The 21,891-nt window shown below is 37.0% G+C and overlaps 1 protein-coding gene and 1 long non-coding RNA gene across 2 annotated transcripts in view; both read right to left on the bottom strand.

Annotated features, from left to right (window-relative positions):
• Window positions 1-7,403: 7,403 nt before the first annotated feature.
• LOC110674651 lies at window positions 7,404-7,887 on the bottom strand. The gene is made up of 3 exons (XR_002499068.1): window positions 7,795-7,887; window positions 7,587-7,718; window positions 7,404-7,530 (listed from the first exon to the last, which is right to left on the bottom strand). It is a non-coding gene; the product is annotated as an uncharacterized LOC110674651 (long non-coding RNA).
• An 8,108-nt stretch (window positions 7,888-15,995) lies between these two features.
• LOC5566485 (delta-1-pyrroline-5-carboxylate dehydrogenase, mitochondrial) overlaps window positions 15,996-21,891 on the bottom strand; it is a 38,353-nt gene continuing 32,457 nt past the window's right edge. The window contains exon 7 of the mRNA XM_001650825.2: window positions 15,996-17,286. Coding sequence (XP_001650875.1) covers window positions 17,171-17,286 — 116 coding nt within the window. The 3' untranslated portion in view covers window positions 15,996-17,170. The remainder of the gene's footprint in view (window positions 17,287-21,891) is intronic.

The following is a 21,891-nucleotide window of genomic DNA, read 5'->3' as shown; positions in this document are numbered from 1 at the left end:
TTGCATGCGTATATCGTGTGGCAGGTACGAAGATACTTTATGCCCTGGGAAGTCGAGAAAATTTCCAACCCGAAAAGATCCTCGACCGGTGGGATTCGAACCCACGACCCTCAGCTTGGTCTTGCTGATTAGCTGCGCTTTAACCGCTACGGCTAACTGGGCCTTTATATATATGATGAATTGCTTGGTTGGTTTATCAACATTCTTGCATTAGTTCGACTGTATAAGGATCTTTTTACACTTTAAAACTACACTCCAACCTCTTTTTACGACCGTTTTTTTTTACCGACGATTCTTTTTCCGACCTCTTTTTTACGACCGAAATTCAGATTAACGACCGTTTTTATAAATGATCATTATCTTATAAAGTATTCAAAATAGAGGATCATGATGTTCAGCACAATTGTTCAGTAGTTCAAAGGCTGACATATGGTGGTCATTGAATTGCGGAATTCTGCCACTAGGTGGCGTTAGTGAGCATAGAAATTTTGGTTAGCGGATATCTCAGGATCCGGACCACTTAGAAAGATGGCGTCTTCGGCAAAGTTGTTCAGTAGCTCAAGGACTATCATTATAAAAGCTATGATATTCAAAATTTTGCCACCAGGCGGTGCTAGTGAGCATGAAACTTTTATTATGATAGCGCTTGAACTACTGGACAACTTTGCCGAAGACGCCATCTTTCTAAGTGGTCAGGATCCTGAGATATTCGCAAAAAAAAATCATGCTCACTAACGCCGCCTGGTGGCAAAATGTTGAATATCATAACTTTTATAATGACACACTGAAAACATTCTACAAGCTGGATCAATGTTTTTCACACGTGAATTTTCACTAATTGTAAAATTCATCAAACGATGGTGTAAAACCAGTCGCTATCGGCTCCAAATTCGAATTTAAAACACGTATATTAACAATTTAGCGTAAACTTTGCAGTAGGATTTATTAGCGATTGCTTGATTTTCTGATTCCAGGCACTCATCACGGGCACCTGGTTTCTCCAAAAATAACATGTCTTGTCACGCGACAACGGCAAATGTGAGTCCTGATAGGAAAACTAGTTCTACTAGTGATGGATATCGCCATTGTTAAAAACGTTCAAATCATGTGTAAAAGACTATGCTATCGAACCAAAGTCAATCCTTCACAGAATCACAAATATTACACGTCATTTCACCTTGTAATTCGACGCGACAGATCCACGTTGAAAATAATTAGGATCGAACGTGTAGATTATTTTTATTGTAGCGCTTGAGCTACTGAACAACTTTGCCGAAGGCGCCATCTTTCTAAGTGGCTAGGATCCTAAGATATCCGCAAAACAAAGGTCCCATGCTCACTAGCACCCAGGGGGGGTATATGCAATGAGGTTCGCCTACCGTACATGTTTTGTGGGTGTATTCGTTTGGCTCACAACGCTGCTAGGCATCCCGCTGTTTGAGTGTTGAAATGCATCAGCATTTGCTGTCTGACATGGCCCGCGTTCGACCTGTGCTGTTTGGGTCGGCCCGTGTGAGAGATGATGCTGTTTGGGACGGCTCGCCCGAGAGATGATTGTTAGACGAGCTTTGTTTGTAGTTGACAGCCGTACACCCACCCTGCTAGCGCCGCCTGGTGGCAAAATTTTGAATATCATAGCTTTTATAATGATAGTCCTTGAGCTACTGAACAACTTTGCCGAAGACGCCATCATTCGAAATGGTCAGGATCCTCAGCTATCCGCAAAATAAAAATTTTATGCCCACTAGCGCCGCCTGGTGGCAAAATTTCGAATCTCATAACTTTTATAATGATAGAGCTTGAGCTACTAAACAACTTTGCCGAAGACGCCATCTTTCTAAGTGGCCAGGATCCAGAGCTATCCGCAAAATAAAAGTTCTATGCTCACTAGCGCCGCCTGGTGGCAAAATTTTGAATATCATAGCTTTTATAATAATAGTCCTTGAGCTACTGAACAACTTTGCCGAAGACGCCATCTTTCTAAGTGGCCAGGATCCAGAGCTATCCGCAAAATAAAAGTTCTATGCTCACTAGCGCCGCCTGGTGGCAAAATTTCGAATCTCATAACTTTTATAATGATAGCGCTTGAGCTACTAAACAACTTTGCCGAAGACACCATCTTTCTAGGTGGTTAATTTTGTAGTCGGTTGAAAATCGTTGGTGCTGTTCTTAATTCTACTATGGATTCGGTAGATTATGCAACAAAATTTGTTTGCGTGTAGGCTTACGGCAATGCAGCTGCTTGATATAAGCAATAGTATAATGCTCCATGGTTACTTGGGTATTTTTTGTGCCTGCAGTATTCGATGTGTTTGCCGTATAGAAGCAAACAGATAGTAGGGGAGGACGGGGCAAGATGGCCACCTGGGCCAAGATAAGCACCCTTTAATTTTGGAACTGATTAATCGAATTTTATTAAAATACCGTTATACACTGTTGAGTTGAGGTTCATCCAACTACTAATATTTTTATCAAAATTCTGATTCTCATCCATCTTTTCAAGCCTTTTGGAGAGTCTTTTAGTATATAACGAAAAAAATCATCAAATAAATACCTATTACAAAAATTTACATTTAAGTAATTTTCACAAGTAGGGGCAAGATGAGCACCCTTAATGGAAACGAGAAATATTTTCAAAATAATTCAAATGCTCATAGCAATGCTTGGAGTAGATACTTAAGAGTGATTCCAAGCAACAGCACCAAAATTTGGTAAATTTTTTAATTCATTTTTTTCTATTGAGCTGAAACTTTGCACAGTTTTCCAGTTCCATCTAAATCGTCATTTTCCGATATCAAATCTTCAAGTTGAGTCACGACTAACTTTTCAAAAGGGTGTATGTGAAAATGGTTCAAAAATATTCAAAAAGCTGCACAGCAAAAACGGTTCGTTCGATTGTTAAACAACTAAAGAAACAAAGTTAGACAACTAAATAAAGATTCCAAAAAAAATACAGACAGTAAAAAAAATTTTTTTTTGCATTAAAAAACATAATTTTTGACACAAAAACTCAAATATCTCAAAACCCTATCGGAATACCATCGTAATTTTTTGAGGGAAAACGGTCCATTATATTAGCTATCTACCATAAAAATTTGGTGCTGGTAAACCAATAAACAAAAAAGTTATGACATTTCAAACATGTCACAATTTTCACATTTAGTAGAAAAAAAAAATTTTTTTTCGGTGTAAATTATTACGGGAACCGCAGTTTGTTGCTGATTTTATTGTTAAGGGCCTTGCGTGAATTAAACAAGTCGTTTTCATGTATTCATTAGTATTATGTATATTATATGTATAAATATTATGTATATGTATAAATATTATATGTATATGTATATACATTATTGGCTTACCATCACCAAATTTTTATGGTAGATATCTAATATAATGGACCGTTTTCCCTCAAAAAATTACGTTGGTATTCCGATAGGGTTTTGAGATATTTGAGTTTTTGTGACAAAAATGATGTTTTTTAACGCAAAAAAAAAAAAAATTTTTACTGTGTGTATTTTTTTTGGAATCTTTATTTAGTTGTCTAACTTTGTTTCTTTAGTTGTCTAACAATCGAACGAACCGTTTTTGCTGTGCAGCTTTTTGAATATTTTTGAACCATTTTCACATACACCCTTTTGAAAAGTTAGTCGTGACTCAACTTGAAGATTTGATATCGGAAAATGACGATTTAGATGGAACTGAAAAACTGTGCAAAGTTTCAGATATTTTTGAAATGGTCGATCAGAATCGACTTACATGCCTCCGTGGAATCCCTCTTAAGCTTTATTACATCTGTTGGTTAGCTTGTTTTCACAAAATTAGGCTGCTATACAGTTGTTTATCACAATTTCCTTAAATTTCTAGTAAAATAAAATAAATAATGCATTTATATCTACAAATTGTGAAACGATTCAGGAATATTCTGCTCAAGCAAAATTTGAAATGCATAGCTTGATGCATAGAATATAGAATGCGTATCAATGAGAAGTTAAACAAAATATTCAGGGAAGGTTCTTCTTACCTTCTTACGCTCAACTGAATCTATAACAAAAGGTCGAAAGACAGAAAGTCGAAAGGACAGAAGCTCGAAAGACAAAAGGTTGAAAGTACAAAAGGCCGAAGAACAAAAAAGATGGGCAAAAGGTCGAAAATCTTTTTTCAAGGAAGGAAACATTTCCCACCAAGCAAATCGTTTTCGTTAAGCCAACTAAAAATATATTTTTTGTTTAGTCATTTAATTAAACGAAATTTTTATTTTTTAAACCTGCTATGTTTATGGTTGATAGAAAACATGTTATATAAACGGTTCCATGTCATTTCAAAGAAAAAATAATGATCATATACGATATACAGCAAAAATCTATCGGTCTATCCTTAGGGTGCTTATCTTGCCCCGCCCTACCCTAAGGATCAAGAAATATTAGGTGATTACTTCTCATCGCATTATTCGACTACCGAATTGAGGGCAATATTGTAATCAATCTCGAGATGCTGATGATCTAATGGTGCGGTCTTTAGCACAGTTGTTCAGCAGATTAAGAACTTCCGGAAAGCAAATAGTTTAGTTCGCAATTTCGTCGCTAGGTGACGCTAGTGAACATGTAAAATTGAGTATTTGAAGCATGTCCTATCTTGTGATCCACGTGAGATAGAAAGTTGGAGTCTCCAGAAAAGTTGTTCCGAAGGTTAAAGACGTCCTGAAGACAAACAGTTCGGTTTAAAATTTTGCCGCTAGGTGGCGCTAGTGAACATGTAATATTGAGAGTACAAAACTAGTTCTATCTTGTGATCCACATGAGATAGATAGTTCGATTTTTCGGCAAAGTTGTTCAGAAAGTAAAGTGCTTCCGGAATGGAATAAGTTGGTTTTCTCAAATTAGATGTTACATGCGTATTAATAAATATTTAACAATGACTGAAAGACCGAAGAAGCACAAATAATTTTATAGCTAATATCAATTCTAACTTCTATCAATGGCAGAACAAAAGCCCCACTTGTTTCTCCCCGCCACATTGATATATTAGTTTCTAACTAAACTCAGGCAAAATTTCAGCTGCCGTCATCTGCCACTTCGTAAGTTATTCATATTTTATATTCATATATTTTATAAAAATAACAACAAAATAATCTTCTGAATGAACTTAAAATTGCATGGCCCCCTCTTTTGCCTATAACTTTGCCGAATTGGAAAAAGTTCCGTAATATTTTTTTTATAACGAGGAGTGCAATGGGGATTTTTCTTCGAACAATTGCTAATAATATTCGCAACGTTTGAATTTTCGGCAAAGTGGTTCGAAAAGTAAAGAGCTTCCGGAAGGCAAACAATTTGATTCTTAATTTTGCCGGTTGGTGTCGCAAGTGAAGAAATTGAGCATTCTATACTAGTGCTATCTTGTGACCCAAATGAGGTAGAAAGGTCGAGTCTTAGGCAAAGTTGTTCAGAAAGCCAAGGACATTCGAAAGGCAAACCGTTTGATTGATTCTTAAGTTGATACTAGTAAGCATATTACATCAAACATATGAAACAAATTATATCTTGTAAAGTTTGAGTCGGCGAAGTTGTTCAGAAAGTGAAGACCATCCGGAAGGCACACAGTTTGATTTATAATTTTGCCGTCAGGTGGCGAAGAGTGTTCTGCAATGGTCCAGCCTAAAGAAACTATTGACAATTCGAGTGACAATTAGAAGTTCGGCAGTCAAAACATCGGCGAAGTTCGGCATCGGCATTCTAATTTGGTGCTTCGCCGACGCATAAGGATTGCCTTTGTCGGCGTAGCACTTCGGTAGAATGCCGACGCCGAACTTCGGCGAACTTTCGATGATATTTCATTTCTCTTATGAACTTCGGTCTAAAGTAATTCTGAATGCACAATATTGACTGTTTAACCAAAGACAAATTAAAGACCACCATGTCCCTTGCAGTTTCCCAAAATGTTATGGCTCATAAGGTAATCTAGAATGCCGTGAAAAGCGTACTGTGATCTGTCAAACTTGGGTACCTTTTGCACTACCGAGGGACCAAATGCAGTACTAGAAGTGGTACCCAATCTGAGCCCGAGTGTGACGGACCTGGTTTAACGGTAAACTTGCGACGATCGACGCGCCACCATATTTCATATAACGGAGTGTATTAGAACTAACTTGGAGGTGATGATTTGGAGGTTATTTGGCAATTGGGAGGTTAAAATCCCCTCCAAACACTAGCGATTTTGCGGTGGGATGTTGACGTTTGATGACGACCCGCATAAATCTGAACCATTCGTGTACTGTTTCCGAAACCATCCACAACAATTTGCGACAATACTTGGATAATTTCGTATAGCGTCTAAAATAACAATAAGTCCACTGTACCCGAAACAATTTCGACAGTACGGGGAATGGTTATTGGACAAATAACAATGTGGGGAATAGGCGGTTAAGTTATGTAACCATTTCAAAACGCCAATTTTCGCGAACAAATATTTTTGTTTACAGTTTATTGAATGGTCGATATACCATCCACATTTTTGCCAAATCCACTATAACACAGCCACTATAACGGAGCCCAGATAGCCGTAGCGGTAAACGCGCAGCTATTCAGCAAGACCAAGCTGAGGGTCGTGGGTTCGAATCCCACCGGTCGAGGATCTTTTCGGGTTGGAAATTTTCTCGACTTCCCAGGGCATAGAGTATCTTCGTACCTGCCACACGATATACACATGCAAAAATGGTCATTGGCATAGTAAGCTCTCAGTTAATAACTGTGGAAGTGCTCATAAGAACACTAAGCTGAGAAGCAGGCTCTGTCTCAGTGGGGACGTATCGCCAGAAAGAAGAAGAACTATAACACAAACAGTTTGAGAACAGTTGAACTATACAATTGGAACAAAAAAAATACTGTAAAGCAAATTATTGATTTATGGTGGATAATGGTATTTTTACACTATACTGTACTGCTCTGTTGTTGGTACACCATATAAGAATAATTAATGAACACATTAAATAAGAAACAATGGAACAAATAAATACTTGTGTATAAATCTTCAACTCCATTTGAAACAGTTTGGCAATTTCAATGCAGTCACAGCACTTCAATCAATTCCAAATAAAAACTGTTTATCAATTCTGAAGTATCACACGTACCATTTGTTCCATTGATCTATTTAAAATAAATAAATCGTGTTTATTATTAAATACAATTTATTATTCCTTAAAAGATCATGATTACAGAATTAATTGAGGCTAAGCTTCATCGGGAACTGAAACATTATTTAAGAAAAATATCACAAGTGCCCTGATTCTGCGTATTGTTTTGTGCATGTTGTGCAACATTGTAGGAATTTAAAGATGTGTGAGGATTTTTCATTTTGGTTTCTAAACAGTTTATAGGTTTACTGCTCCTACTCGGAGATGATCATCTTTTCGGCGCTTGCTTTTCTGTTGCGGAATGGAGTCTTCAAAGTGTGGCCGTAGACTGTTCAACGTTTTGAAACGGAAGTATCTGCCGTCTTGGTTGCTCTGGTTTTATTGGCGGTACTGTGGTTTATTGGAAACTGAAATATGGGAAAATCGTTGAGTAAATTCAAATTGATAATATCTTTTGCCTTACCTTGATAGTTAGGTAGAGTGAAGCAACTCCCTTAACGTACCTGGTGGTATCAAGAGTGCCTGATTTTCGGCCCTTGAATGAAACGTTCCTGCGTAGGCAAGTAACCACCTTCATGCTCTTGACGGTGATAACCTACACGGGATGTTAGAGAGATTACGAATCGATTGAAACGCACGGCACAAGTAGATTTGTTGATATTACTACTTACCATTAGGGTTTTGCTATCTAACCGCGAAACACGATAGGTACTTAAGAATTAAATTTTAACCGAAAAAAGAGCTTTTCAACCGTTTAGCTTCGGATCAGATAAAACATTCTGTTTTTTTTCTGTTTTGGTCTGAGTTTTGACAGAAGCGCAACGACTGCAAAGTGAAACACACTAAAAAAATACAGAGATCATTACAACTATGGTTGATAACGATCAAAATTTCTTTTAAATATTTTTGGTCGAGATATGAGTATCTTTCCATAGCAAGATTCGAAAAAACTCGTTTTGTCAAATCGAAAGAATTGTGTGACATTGTAAAAACTTATGCAGTTAGCGTTATTTTTTCACAGTGAGCATAATATTTATCATCGCTAACACAAATGCACTTTACTATATTCCAAATTGTTAAAATTCTGTAACGTATAGTAAAATGCTTTTATGTGAGTGTGTTACGGAAATACAAGCACGAACCATTCGGTGAACAGTTGTTTTACATTGCCACTATTTATCACGAGTTGGATGTCCCAAATTGTTTTACTACATCTGCCCACTATCATGTAATGTCACCATTTGGCGTATATCATCGAAATTGTTTGGAATCTTAGGCAAATTGTATTTTGCTATGCGGGGAATAAGCAAAGAAGCGAAATGTTCCAATTGGAATTCCAAGTTTACTGTCAATGTCATTCCAATCGAGCAGGAGACTTGTCAAACACTTTTTCACACAAGCTGAAAACGGCTCACACAAAAATGTTACCACTCGCGAAAATTTTGCTTCTTCTGAAGTAGCATATTTTCTGAATACTTGAGTAGTGATCCTTTATAGAGAGATAAGCGGAAGTAAAATGGAATGATTTGGCAACAGACCAGCAGTGCTGATTTTGCTCGGCGTCGAGAATAATATTGTAACATGGACATGACTTCCTCATTGCTATAAAGTGTATTTTGTTTCGTTATAGATCTTTGAGCTACTTATCAAAACTAATAAACAGCCAAAAAAATCAAAAACTAAAAATCGCATTGACAAAAATTCAAAAAAGTAAAACATTTCATTGTTTTGCTTCATGCAAAATTACTTTTACCGAAATAATTTCAAGCGGATTACATTACTCCTCAAGAAAAGTTCAAAACAAACATAACGCATGTTCGTTTGGCTCACACTTTGACAGCTCTCGCTGCTCGATTGGCTCACACTTTGACAGAAATGTCCGCTTCCGCGAATCTCTCTTATAAAGGATTTCTATACTTGAGTGTCGGTTGCAATTTTCATGCTTTGTATAAAGAATGCTCTACTCATTACAATGGTTTTCCACACATTCAGTCAATTTTTCATTCGTTACCCAAACCTGTGAAAATTCAACACATAAAACCTGTGACTTACTTTTAGCGTGGGATTCAACATTGGCAGTGCTGCGTAATAGATTTGGCATAGTTGCTAGCTGATTTATTTTGAATATGATCAGATTTCGTCTCTTTATAATTTAGACTCTTTAGTCCAGCCAATCGAGTTTTTTTTTATTTCCATAGGAATAAAACATGTCAACACATTATACTGATGCAAATTTTGAAGTTTTTGTTCCTCTATACTTAATCGGTGTCAATTATGATGAAAATCATTCTCCCAAAATTTGAAGTGATTTTGAAGAGATTTGGTTGTGCACACGCCATTTGAAATTTATATGGAAAGGCAAACCTTTTGTATTCAGTCCTATTACTGTTAGTCATCATAACCTATGGAAAAGTGAACAAACTCTTTAAATGTGAAATCTTCCCTGCTATAACTTTGCGTGGGCTTCGTAGCCGTGCGGTTAGTGTCACCGAGGCATTTAGCCGCATCGTGCTAAGGAGTGTGGGTTCGATTCCCGCCTCAGGCCGGAAAACTTTTCGACAGGAATGTCTTCCGACTGTGCCACTGGGCGTTTCATGCTAGTCCGTTGTCTAGTGTGGTGCTTCCTTCAAAGGGCAAATAGCCCACTGGAAGCATTAACGTGTAGTGTCTTTTTAAAGTCTAAATCATGCTGAGATGATCATTCAATTATTTTCAGAGCAACACTGCCTTTTTGCTGTGGAACATAGTAGCCTGGATTACTTTGATCTATTCTTACCGCCATGAGCACCACTGTTGCCTGCCGAACAGTTGGTGAAGCATGTGAAATGTAAACCCACTTTATGATGATGAATAATAATTTATCCAGACGTCCAAACAAAATGTGGTCTTCGGCAAAGTTGTAGCTGAAAGGATTTCACATGAGAAGAGTTTGTTCAATTTTCCATAAAATATTATGACAAAGAGATAGAGGGCTAAGCATAAAAAGTTGACGTTCTCCATAGTAATCTGTATATAAAATTCAAAATTTCAAAATTTGCATCACTCTAATAACACATGCTTTCGTCCTGACAGCTGTAGGAATGTTGCGTTTAGCTATTTGTTCAACAAACTTTGAAAGGTTCATCACTTCAAGATTCGACATTATTTTCTTCTAATTGGAACTTTTTTATGTCAATTAAAATATAATATTTATAGGCAGGTTTATATCTCACAAATAATTGTTTATCATGGTCTAATCGCTTATCAAAGTGAATTCTGTGACCTAACGATCCTCCCCATTAACAAACATCCCTCCCAATATCCTTTGTGGGGATGCAGAGGTAAACACAGTCTTCAAATAGCAAAGGTTACACGCTAACATTCTTTCCCCCTATCCTATCTGACTGCAAGGGACAGAGGCACTGAATTAAGCATACTGAATAAGATTATGGCCAATCCTAGCCGAACTTATAGTTGGTTCTTTTTGCATCTTCACTGACTTCGGTCAACATGGAATACCAACCATTGATATGTGTAGTCAGTCTAAGCTTAGCTAAGCTAAGATATACCACGTGCTTACTATTTGCATGCAGTGGTAAGAGAGAGTGAAACAACGCTCAACAACCATCAACTAAGCTCCTAGTCGCGACGAAAAATCTTCGTCGCTTCTCTTTACCGGCGTTTTCGTTGAATACGTTGAGCCTGAATAGAGAGGCAGGCAACTAATCGGTGTCAATTAAATAGTTGACCAAAAACAAAATCACAAAAAAAAACATCAGCGCGACTCCGGAATTGAACAAGAACCTTTGGATTGTTAATTATACGCGCCTGCCAACACGGTTAGCACAACACTTTGAAAGAGTAGGTGTCTGATTGGCAATACAAGATTCCATATTTCTGGGCAAACATTTGAAATGGGCACATCGACACTGGTAAACAACGGCTTTGCAAGACGCTATCAGGGTGGCCAGTGAAAAGTCAATTTCGAATTCCCGGTTTTTTCCCGGAGTTTCAAAAATATTCCCGGTTGCCGCCACTTTTAAATTTCTTTTCAAAAATGACCAAAAAATTATTTTTTTTATAGCAAGTGAAATTTTATTTCGAATTGAGCTTGCACTAGAAAATTTCTTGATCAATTTTGTCGCAGAAAATTTTACTTTTCTTGATGGGAACGGCAAACTTAACTTAACCGTGGAATTTATTATTTTTATGAAAATGTTTAGTATAACTAAAAGTTTGACCACTTGCTTGCATGATATCTACCCAACTGTAGAATAAATCATAATTTCAATTCAAAATAGCCACACAGTGTTGGTAGACGTTAAAAAGAGTTTATAAATTGTCAAAAATTTCGTTCATAAGCATGGAAATTCATAGAGCATTCGGAGCTTATTCTATATATTATATGTCCCCAAAAACTCAGATAGTTTTTCTCAGGGCAATTACTTCTGACAAAATAACAGATAGTTATAACTCTGGAATGGATTGAAGTTTTATAATATTTTTACATTATAAAACAAGAAGCGAATATCAAAACTTTCGTGATCATAGGTTTAAATGTTCCAAATATATTCGGAAAAATACTTTTCAATATTCCTAAGAGAAGCTTTGTTATATCTATATTGATACATCAAATTCATATAAATATTGTTTTTAAAAGTTGGGTAAATTTTCCTATAAGATGCTTCCTAAAAATGATTGAAACAATATTATCCTAAGGATGCTAAAATATAATTTTAGCAATAAAACCTAAGTATTGAGTGGATGGACTTCTAGCTAAGATTCATAGAAAATTGGTTTTGCAAAGACACGGACACCGTCTTCAGCCATTTAGCTGCACAGACTGAAACTTAACACTAGACAACGGACAAGCATGCACCAGTGGCACAGCCGAGAAACATTCCTGACGAAAAGTTTCAATGGCTGAAGTGGGAATCGAACCCACACCTCATGACACGATGCGCTTAAATGCCTGACGACACTAACCGCACGGCCACGAGGCCCACAAAGTTGGAGCATCGCGAATTGAAAGCTTGCTTAAAAAAATGTAATTCATAACACCCCAACATTGTATTTTGTAACATTTAATTTCATGAAAAAACACGATTCGCAAGAATTTTCTTCATTTAATTTTAACTTATTGGCTAATTAATTACTGGATTAATACAAGTCTTCGTTTAGACTATTATGTTTCCATATTCTATACTTTTACTAGTCAATAAAGCTTGAGATTGAAATGATGAACATTTTCATACCATTTTCCCGGCGTTAATTGAAATTCCCGCATATTTCCCGGTTTTCTCCCGGTGATTTGTGCTTCCCGGTTTTCCCGATTTCTAGGTGCGCTGGACACCCTGCGCTATTGAGCCCAATTCAACTCCATCGCGCTCACCAATACCACTTTCAAGAAGAGATCTTCCTGATAGTGGTATTTGCGTGGGCGGACTGAAAAGGGCTCAACAGTCACGTTTCTAAAGAAGGCTAAAGACATCTAGGGCCATTCTCTAATGTTTGTCCAGATTTTCTAGAAGTTTGTCTGCAATTGTGCCCTCAGCGACGATTAGAAGCTTATGTTGGTTCATCGTAAATGGGTGCCAAGCGTGATGAAAAATATTCCCAGAAATTGTAGGGGAAGACGGGGTAAGAGCGCCCGCCGGGGTAAGACGGACCACCTTCCGTTTGGCATGAAAATGGCGGTTTTCTTGAAAGTTCACCAAGCACTTTCCATAAAAATAAGGTTTTTGACATTCTGAACCATTTAGGGTGATATTCACTTTCATTTTTTCATAACAAATATCAAAAACAAAGTTTTTGCTCATCGATATTGAATATGATCTAAATTTAACCTTAAGAGAGCATTTAAGGATTTCGGAAGGAATTTTTTGTAAAAACATAACAAATTACCCGTCCATGCATTCACATAAATGTGAAATATGCTTCAGCAAAGTGAAATATAAATTGTAAATATTTAGCTTTGAAATAAGGCCATAGTTGTGAAAATTGCGTAAGCGAGGTAAAACCGACCACTGTTGATAGGGTAAGATCGCCACCTTTATTTTATAAGGTACCGTGGGGCAAGTGGGTAATGGAATTCGCATAGTTGAGATTCTTCAAATTCTAGAGACTTTAAATTGAAACAAATGAGGTCGTGTATATTTTTTAGCTTGACTCCCACCAAATATAAGCAGCATGCTGAAATTGATTTTTATGAAAAATTGAAGAAAAAAATACAGAAAAAGTTTTTGAAAAATGTCTTCTTACTTTTCACTTGCCCCAAAAGTGGGGCAAGTGAAAAGTTTACCGTTTTGAACAATAAATTCAAAAACAAACAGTTATATCCACGATTTCTATAAGCTTTAACATTTGTTAAGGCTTTCCAATGAACAATAACATAAGTAATATGTAAATAAAGAAAATGTTATTATTTTCATTTGAATTTTCTTCTGTTCAGTTATGTTAGTTGAAATGATTCGACAACATTATTACTGCAACATTTCCAATGTTAGTTCTTACATTATAGGACAGCAATTGCATTTCTGCTCTGTATAATTCCCACCGCTCGTTATTTGTTTTTGAGAAAGTCGGATATGACGTCGGATAACTGTTCGGGAGAAATCAAACGGAATCCTTCAATAACGTATTTAGAATCTTTTTTATGTGGATAGACCTATATCCCATTTTTATGTTTTGAACTAGCTTTACATACACACCACATTTTCGATCAATGATCCAGCAATTTCGTTTGCTGAAACTAGTTCAGCAATACACCATTTTACTGATGTACAGCATTTCTGAGATGTTTTACTGTAATTCAGCAATCTAACTTGCTGGATACTTGTCAACACCATCGGATTTACTGATTATCAGTAATCTGTATGTCAGATGATTGATAACCAGCAATCAATTTGAAAATTTGCCATAAACCAGCAAACATTATTACTGAATTCGCATCAGTAATATTTTGTTTGCTGAAAAACCAACAAACATTAGTTGTTATTGTCAACCGAAAAACTTATGAGTTTTGTAATATAAAAAATTTCTCTTCCACTCGCATGGTGTTTCTAGACAAATTTTATGTACATCAATCGGAATAACGTATTTAGTAAGTACATACTATAATCAGTTGAATACTGAATATTGAATAATCATTGGAGTGTTTTTTAAGGATCGACACCATACCAGAACAGCAGACGGTGTTTTGCCTCTACGTTTCCCTTTCCCCCAAAGTGCAGAAAAATAGTGTTTACTTTTGTCACAATAAATGTTTATGGCATGTAAAGCAACAGCATTTCATTAAATTTTCATAAGGACAATAATGAACGTTTCCATAATTTTTCTCCAGCCGGGTGCTGGCGATCCGAAATTGCTGGAAACCAGCAAAAGATTTCACTAGAATAACAAAAAATCAAGTACTGATTGATCAGCAAATTCAAATGTACTTTGCTGGATGGTCAGCAAACTAGCTGTAAGTTTCATGAGAATTTGCTTTGCTGAAAGATCAGTAAATTTTATTTTGCTGGATCGATTGCTGAATTTACAGCACAAAAAAAAAACAGCAAAAATTTGCTGATTTACAGCAATAAAAATTTGGTGTGTAAACATTCCACGAGATTTCCGTGTGTTCTCTAATATTGCAACTTTTCAGTCAACGTCTTCCTTTTAATTGGCTGCCCGAAGTAGACATATTAATATTGTAATGTTTGGCAACATCTTTTATAGAATTTCCACTATTTCTAATAGCTTTTAACGCTTGAGTATAGTGTTTCTTGAATAATCAGCACGTTATGTTTTTCTATGATAATTGCGAACCATGTTTACTTATGGCTACTTAAAGAGAAAACACAAATTCAATCTCTAATGATAAACTTTTCACTTGCCCCACCTGATAAGAAAATTGACGGTGTTTAAATTTAGTTATTTTTAGGTCTACGTCGAATTAATTCTAAAACTTTTTTTATTGCGGTTTGAAACTGTCACAGAGGACAACTAAGAAGTGGTACAGGAAATTATTTTCCGCAACTTTTTTCCACTGAAAATATTAAAATAAGATTGTACGCCGCCAATTTGTTACGGAGTAACAGTTGGAAGGTTAACAATTTTTCGCTCTATAATGCAATAATGGTTGAAAAATCTCAGAAATATCTAACCTATCGTAATGTTCTCAATGGCCTCAAAGGTTTACGCATGAGTTCAAAACGTTATTTCACATATTCAGTGAAATATATCAATTGTTTTCACTTACCCCATTTACCCACTTGCCCCGCGGTACCTTCTGAAATGTCTAAATTGTTTTAAAATTATAACTACGAAATAATACTCAGTGCGTGAGTTCTTAGCTATGACGCCTGCAGCTACAAGTGTAACGGATACAATACAGTACGATCTCGGAAATCCGAATATATAGTTTATTTTATTAGAATTTTCATCAAGAAAGCCGAAAACCTATCCAAGGTGATATGGGTGGTAAAAAGGTATTTAGGTTAAAAGCACCACTGAAAGCTTCGCCAAAAGGTGGCGTATGCAAAAAGCTTTTGTTTCGAAGTTGTGCAAGATTTTTTGTATCGGTACCTATAACAAAGGATACCAATACAAATGATACCTTGATGGTTACAGCGTAGCGTCACGCCATTGCCGGGCGTATTGTAGAGCTACATCTTCGTCGGTCTTGTGCGAAACTTCACCAGTTGCCCCGAACGTTTAGGGTCGTCAGGTCCTCTTGCACTGCGTACAGCGTGGTCTTCATCGAAGCCGCCGGACCTATGGATACTATGAAAAAATATGAGGATATCCTTATGAATGAAATTAGTGACAAAAATTCTGTGTGTCTGAGTAACAAATGGAGCATATCAAAATACATTTCTCATATTTTCTAACATATTTGAAAGACGCACAGTCCAGTTTCAAACATTTATTAACTCGATTTCCGCCCTTCTTATACGCTAGGTAGTTATCTCAGTTTGACCCAACGTTGCTGTTGGGTTATCCATTAATGTTACGATTTTGCACACATTCGACGGTAGCACCTGAATAGCGGACATTTCCCCGGAGTCGTATCGTGGGGGCTCCAGAGCAATACACTGTCCACTACACAGTAGTTACCAGAGCATTTTTCGCATTTCAGCCGCGGCACGTTTGCCAAATTTCGATCGTTCTCATCAGACCTAGCTGCATGTATGAATTTGTGTGTGTATTGTTTTTGCTTAGTGTGCATTGATTGGTACCTACTCGGACATGATGGAGCAAAATGGTATGCTGCAAATATGGCGGGAACCAAAATTTTGGTTGCATTAAACATTGTATGTTTGAGTGTGATTGACAAATTGGTTTATTTTACTTCCAACACAACTACTATGATCCGGTTACTATCGTTTTTGGTTGGTTTGCCATTGATAGGGGTTTATTTCCATTCCAGTAACAACAGTTAGTTTTATGTGTTCTATAGCGTATGGGTTATATACTTCCGATACTGTTTCCATCCAGTAAAATAATTTTCTAATTTATATAGAAATTATCTCCTCTCTTCGTCATATTGTCAATGGTATGAATTTATTGATGGCAATATAAAAGCTCAGATAACCAGGGATTGAAAGCTAAAAGCTTAACATCGGGTAACAAAATGAAAAACAAACAAAGGAACATAATTAGTAGAAATAATACACAATTTTAATTCAAAACAAAGTGACTTGGATTTACCTAAGTGGATAGTATGCTAATAGTACAATCTTCTAAACGTACGCAAGGATTACCTAATATGAAACTCAAATCGAGAATCGGATATCACTTGGCCTCTCAAGCATGCGATGAGCAATGATCGGAGCCTTAATTGTTATCGAGACTAAACAATACTTCTAGAAATGGTGCACAATACGCAATGGTGTTGCATCTAACAATTTCGTAAGTTTTTCGAGGCAAGAAAGGAACGGGGTAGGGGAAATCATCTACAAAATACGGGATACGGTTGTTGCAAGCAAGGATAAAGAAATGTGTTCTTCTTTCAAATCACATCTGCGATGCTGTGGGTAGTGCATCTAGATCGAGATATTATTCGGTGACAATCGCCGTTGCTGCTTATTCACGCATATACTGATAGTCGACCTCGTTCAACGGAACGAAGGTTTCCTTGATGGACTGAGGGGTTGACCACCGGAGGACGTAATGTGGACCACCAGCCTTGTCGTTGGTTCCTGCAATGGGAGGGTATTCATTTGTTAATAATTATATTTGCGTTCTTATACATATAAGAAAAACTACTGTTTCTTTTACTTTTCGAATTGATTCGGAAAAAAAATCAGCTCTAACATACGAATGTGTTTTATCAAACAAAACATGTTTCATGTCAATTTGCTATGTAAAACGGCGTACCATGAAGGCCCCATATTCGGTGCACTTCAGGTTTTTTAAACTTCAATTACCTGTAATTAATATAAAACAATACACCAAAATACTCTGAAGTTTTGAGAGCAAATACTTATCGATCGTATGCTTCACTAGGTAATGATTTTTTTTTATTTTCACATCTTCTCAGGGGTGTTTGTGTTTCTATCTCTGGGCACTCATTTTTGTAATGTTCCTAATTATGCGCACACGATAAATTCTGTATATTGTCGCACCGCCACCAAACCGTATCGCGCCAGCGAGGCTCGCGACGCGCCTCAACGCGCCGCATTTTGAAATCAGTTTTTAGTGTGGCGCTGTATTCTTACGATTTTTATGAACACAGCGCACTATTCACATATTAGCTGCGACGCACGGGGCCCGAAAAAACAATAATTATAAATAAATGTTGGTCTTTATTTTTACCGGATACATAATAATAGGTTATCTATCATTAAATCCGTAATAATTAGAGGAAAAGCAAAAATCGCTTTTCTTTGCTAGGTTGGCGGTGATATGGATCATGGTTGCTAAGTGTCCTTTGATTAGTTTGTGTTACCGCATTTGGAACGCATTCGAGCAAGATTTGCACGTCAAACGCAAACAGCAATACATTTCGACCTACAAGAAATCTGTGCCAATTTTCGGATTTTCATACAAAGTAGGCCAAAATCGTATGAATGGGTCGAAAATTGGTGCTTTTCCCCTACTGTTACTGAACGCCATTAAGTGTAACTCTCAAAATAATTGAAATCATCATTGCAAAATAAATTTGTGGGCTTCGTGGGCGTGCCATTAGTGTTACCAAGCATTTAGCCGCATCGTGTCAAGGAGTGTGGGTTCGATTCCCGCTTCAGTCCGGAAAACTTTATGTCAGGAAAGTATTTCGACTGTCCCACATCGACTGGTCGTTCATTCCGCCTCGCAGTCCTCACTTCGAAGGACTGTGGGAGGCTGGGGTGAAATCGGTAAAACACCATTTGCGGCCCATTCTTGCTGGACACACGCTGTCGTTTGAAGAGCTCTGTACAAGTTCTTTGCCAGATTGAAGCGACACTGAATTCGAGGCCCTTGACGCCTTCCTCAGATGACCCGAACGACATGACAGCAATTACCCCTGCCCATTTCGAGATTGGAGCTCTGGTGTTAGTTGCAGATAACAATCTGCATCCTTTGCAGTGGAGCCTCGGTCGTATAACCGAACTACATCCAGGTGAAGACGGCCATCCAAGGGTGATCACTTTGCGAACGAAAAATTCCATCATCAAGCGTGCAGTGAAGTACATTTGTGTGCTTCCAATAGATACAGAAGAGGACAAGCCAGATGACTTTTAAAATCCAAGGATTTCAACGGCGGAGGATGTTTTGTGAATTAAAAATGCATTTCGTTCAGTGCATAACACATTTATGTCACACATACCACTGAAGTCCAAATAAAATCAGTTATTTAGAGAAGCTCAAGCGGATGGCCGCGTTTTATTTTCCTCTTCCGTATTGAGCCGAATTTTGAATACAGTCCACTTTGATTCCGCTACACGGCCGTTGGGGGACCATTTAGCGTAAACTTACGGACCTCAAATTTTTACCTGATTTTTTTCTTACTAAAACGAGCACTTTACAATGACGAATTTACAACATTCCTAATTTTCGAAAAATAAGGAACGCCCTGCTGTTCTGCCATCTTGGATTACAAAATGGCGTCGAACATCAATTTTCGGCATCTACTCTTAGAGCCCAAATCCACACACTTAGAATTTATCACAGATTTCTGTGAAATTTCACCGAAATCTCAACAGCAGATTTTTCGGTGATCCGTTCGGTGATTTCTTATTTCACAGAACGATCTGTAAAACTTGATAGAGCTCATCTGTCAAAAGAACCGAAGTGTTCGGTGAGTTTGTACAAATATTCTGTGAGTATAATATTTGTTTTTAGATGTTTCACCGAACAGTTCGGTACTGTTTTACAAATTTACTGTGATTTATTGGCTATTCAATATGCTTTTCACCGGACGAGTCGGTATATGTTTACAGAGTTCCTGTTAAAAGGAAAAGTATTTTTACTTCGTATATTCGGGGTTCTGATTTTATTCCAATCACTTCGAAGTGGTGCTGCTTTCAAACAATGAACGACACAGATGTACTTAGAGGCTCCAACGCAAAAATTGGAATTTCAAACACCGTTAGAAAGTGAAAATACTTCATCTCTATTTTCCACTGGTCATGTTTATTCAAACTTATAACAATAAAACTGAAAATTACAGAAAGATCAACCACTTTAGACTTATTTGGAAGTTCTATCCACGGTAGTAAGTTACATTTTGAAATTGCAACACTATTTTTTCACTTTGTTTAACGTTCTTAGATGAAAGAAGTATTCTGGATCAGCCAGCGGTTGTCAATATGGCCGACAATTGATTTCACAGATTTTTGGTGAAAGTAGTAAACTGTTTCATCTTCACCGAACTAAATGTGAAAGTTCCACAGAATTTTGTGATTTTTTCGCCTTTACAGAACATTTGGTCAATTTTTGACAGTTTATTGAAAACAATTGTGTTTCACCGAAAAATCCGTAAAATCATATTTCACTGAACTGAATCTGTGGATGATTTTACAGAATTTTGTGTTTAATTCTAAGTGTGCAATAATTTTCAAAACCGTCTTGTACCTTCGACAAACTTTGTAGATGGCATGGACCTTCTGTGTCGTCAGGATGTCAAGATATTCCATATTGGAACCAATTAACCTTGCTACGGTGTTCGGGCCAATATGACCCGAAACGCACTTTCAAAGCGCCACAACTTTTGTTTGTTACTTCCTATTGTTATGAAATTTGGTGCTTTAACCCTCTCTTTCCCATGGTAGCACAAGTGATCCATCGATTCTCGACGAACGCGGACTAAACCGAATTGGTACGAGTAGCTCAATAATAATTGGAATAAATTTATACGCTCATTTGTCTTATCAAACATCGAAATAAGTGACCTAAGGGTCAAACTATTGAAAAACAATCAACTAAGTATTGAAAAACAATCATTTTTTTTATTTTGGTTTTAAATAATATAGTTTATTTGGAACAACTTTTGTTCACGCACTTTTTTTTAGAAACGCCATTTTGATAGTTAAATTGTCGAACAAAGCTGTGGAAAAGAAAGGGTTAAATCTTTTGTGGAAAATAAGAGTTTCACGTTTGAAATTTTTTTGGAGAACAATTGTGAAGGGCTGGACAAAAAAGTTACGTTTAAGGTGTTCGGGTCATATTGACCTGGATTTGACATACGAATTTTGCAGCCGTTTTTTCGCCAAATGTAAATGTTTTTGTACTCAAAATTATCGTCAAGGCTTATATTTTGTGAATCTGGCTAAAAATCTTGGTTTGGTTGGACTTGGCCGCTCAGAACCGGTGCCAAAGGGATCAAGGTTTGGCCATTTTTGCAAGAGCATTTGTAAGAGCAAAATGCATTTGTTGTAAATTGTGAAACATACTGCTCATAAAAGCTTTACTCTCCGTTATGGAAAAAGCAGGCATTGAGAAAACAGCGCTCAAAGTTTTAAGATGGTCTTTTCATACAAATGTTCAAAAATTTCTAGTACCTTACTGCATGTCATATTCATTTAGCACTACCGCTCAGATTACTCATATTGCTTCTATTAATCGGGTAAAAATATAAACTTGAACACAATTCACGTTCTGAAGTTGCTATTTAGATTGGAAGTTTATACAGAGACTGTTATGCCTTTATTCATAATATGGGACTGCACAAAGTTCATATTTTTCCACAATATTTTCAAACAAAGTGAGACAATTTAAATATGCATGGTAAACTATATATCAAAACATGAATGTAGCGATAAAAAAGGGGTTGGTTCGAAAATCAATATGGGACAGTTATGCTTTTATGGGCAGCATTGTATGTTGTCTAAAATGCATTGAAAATGGTATCTAATCAACTGGTTAGTTGTTCAGGGCACTACTGGTTAACAAGTGGCCAAGGGGCCATTACCGAAGGCCATTAAACGGTTCCCAGGGCATCCGGATTAGTGGTCAATTTAAGTTTTCGGTGGAACCAAGCCACGCACATCAAAATTTGCAGAATTTTTTAACAAATTGATCCAAGACACTGCTATCTGAGTATGGCAACATTGTCCATATGAATTCCCATGGCAGATTCTTGGGTTCCCTGAGGGGTTCTGGGAAAGTGCCAATTCTTTCATTCGATAGAACCATATCATGCGACCTATCAAAATTTTCAGAATTTCACACAGAATTGATTAGAGAGGACTTCAGTTATCTAAGGCAGCGTTGGCCACCTATTGGTTTCGTAAAAGGTTTCGGGATTCCCGGAAAAGTGATCAATTCATGTGTTTGATGCAATCATATCATGCGACGCATTAAACTTTTCAGCAAACTCTCAT

Source organism: Aedes aegypti, chromosome 1, assembly GCF_002204515.2.
Source record: "Aedes aegypti strain LVP_AGWG chromosome 1, AaegL5.0 Primary Assembly, whole genome shotgun sequence".
NCBI lineage: Eukaryota > Metazoa > Arthropoda > Insecta > Diptera > Culicidae > Aedes > Aedes aegypti.
This window is presented reverse-complemented; position numbering and strand designations above follow the sequence as displayed.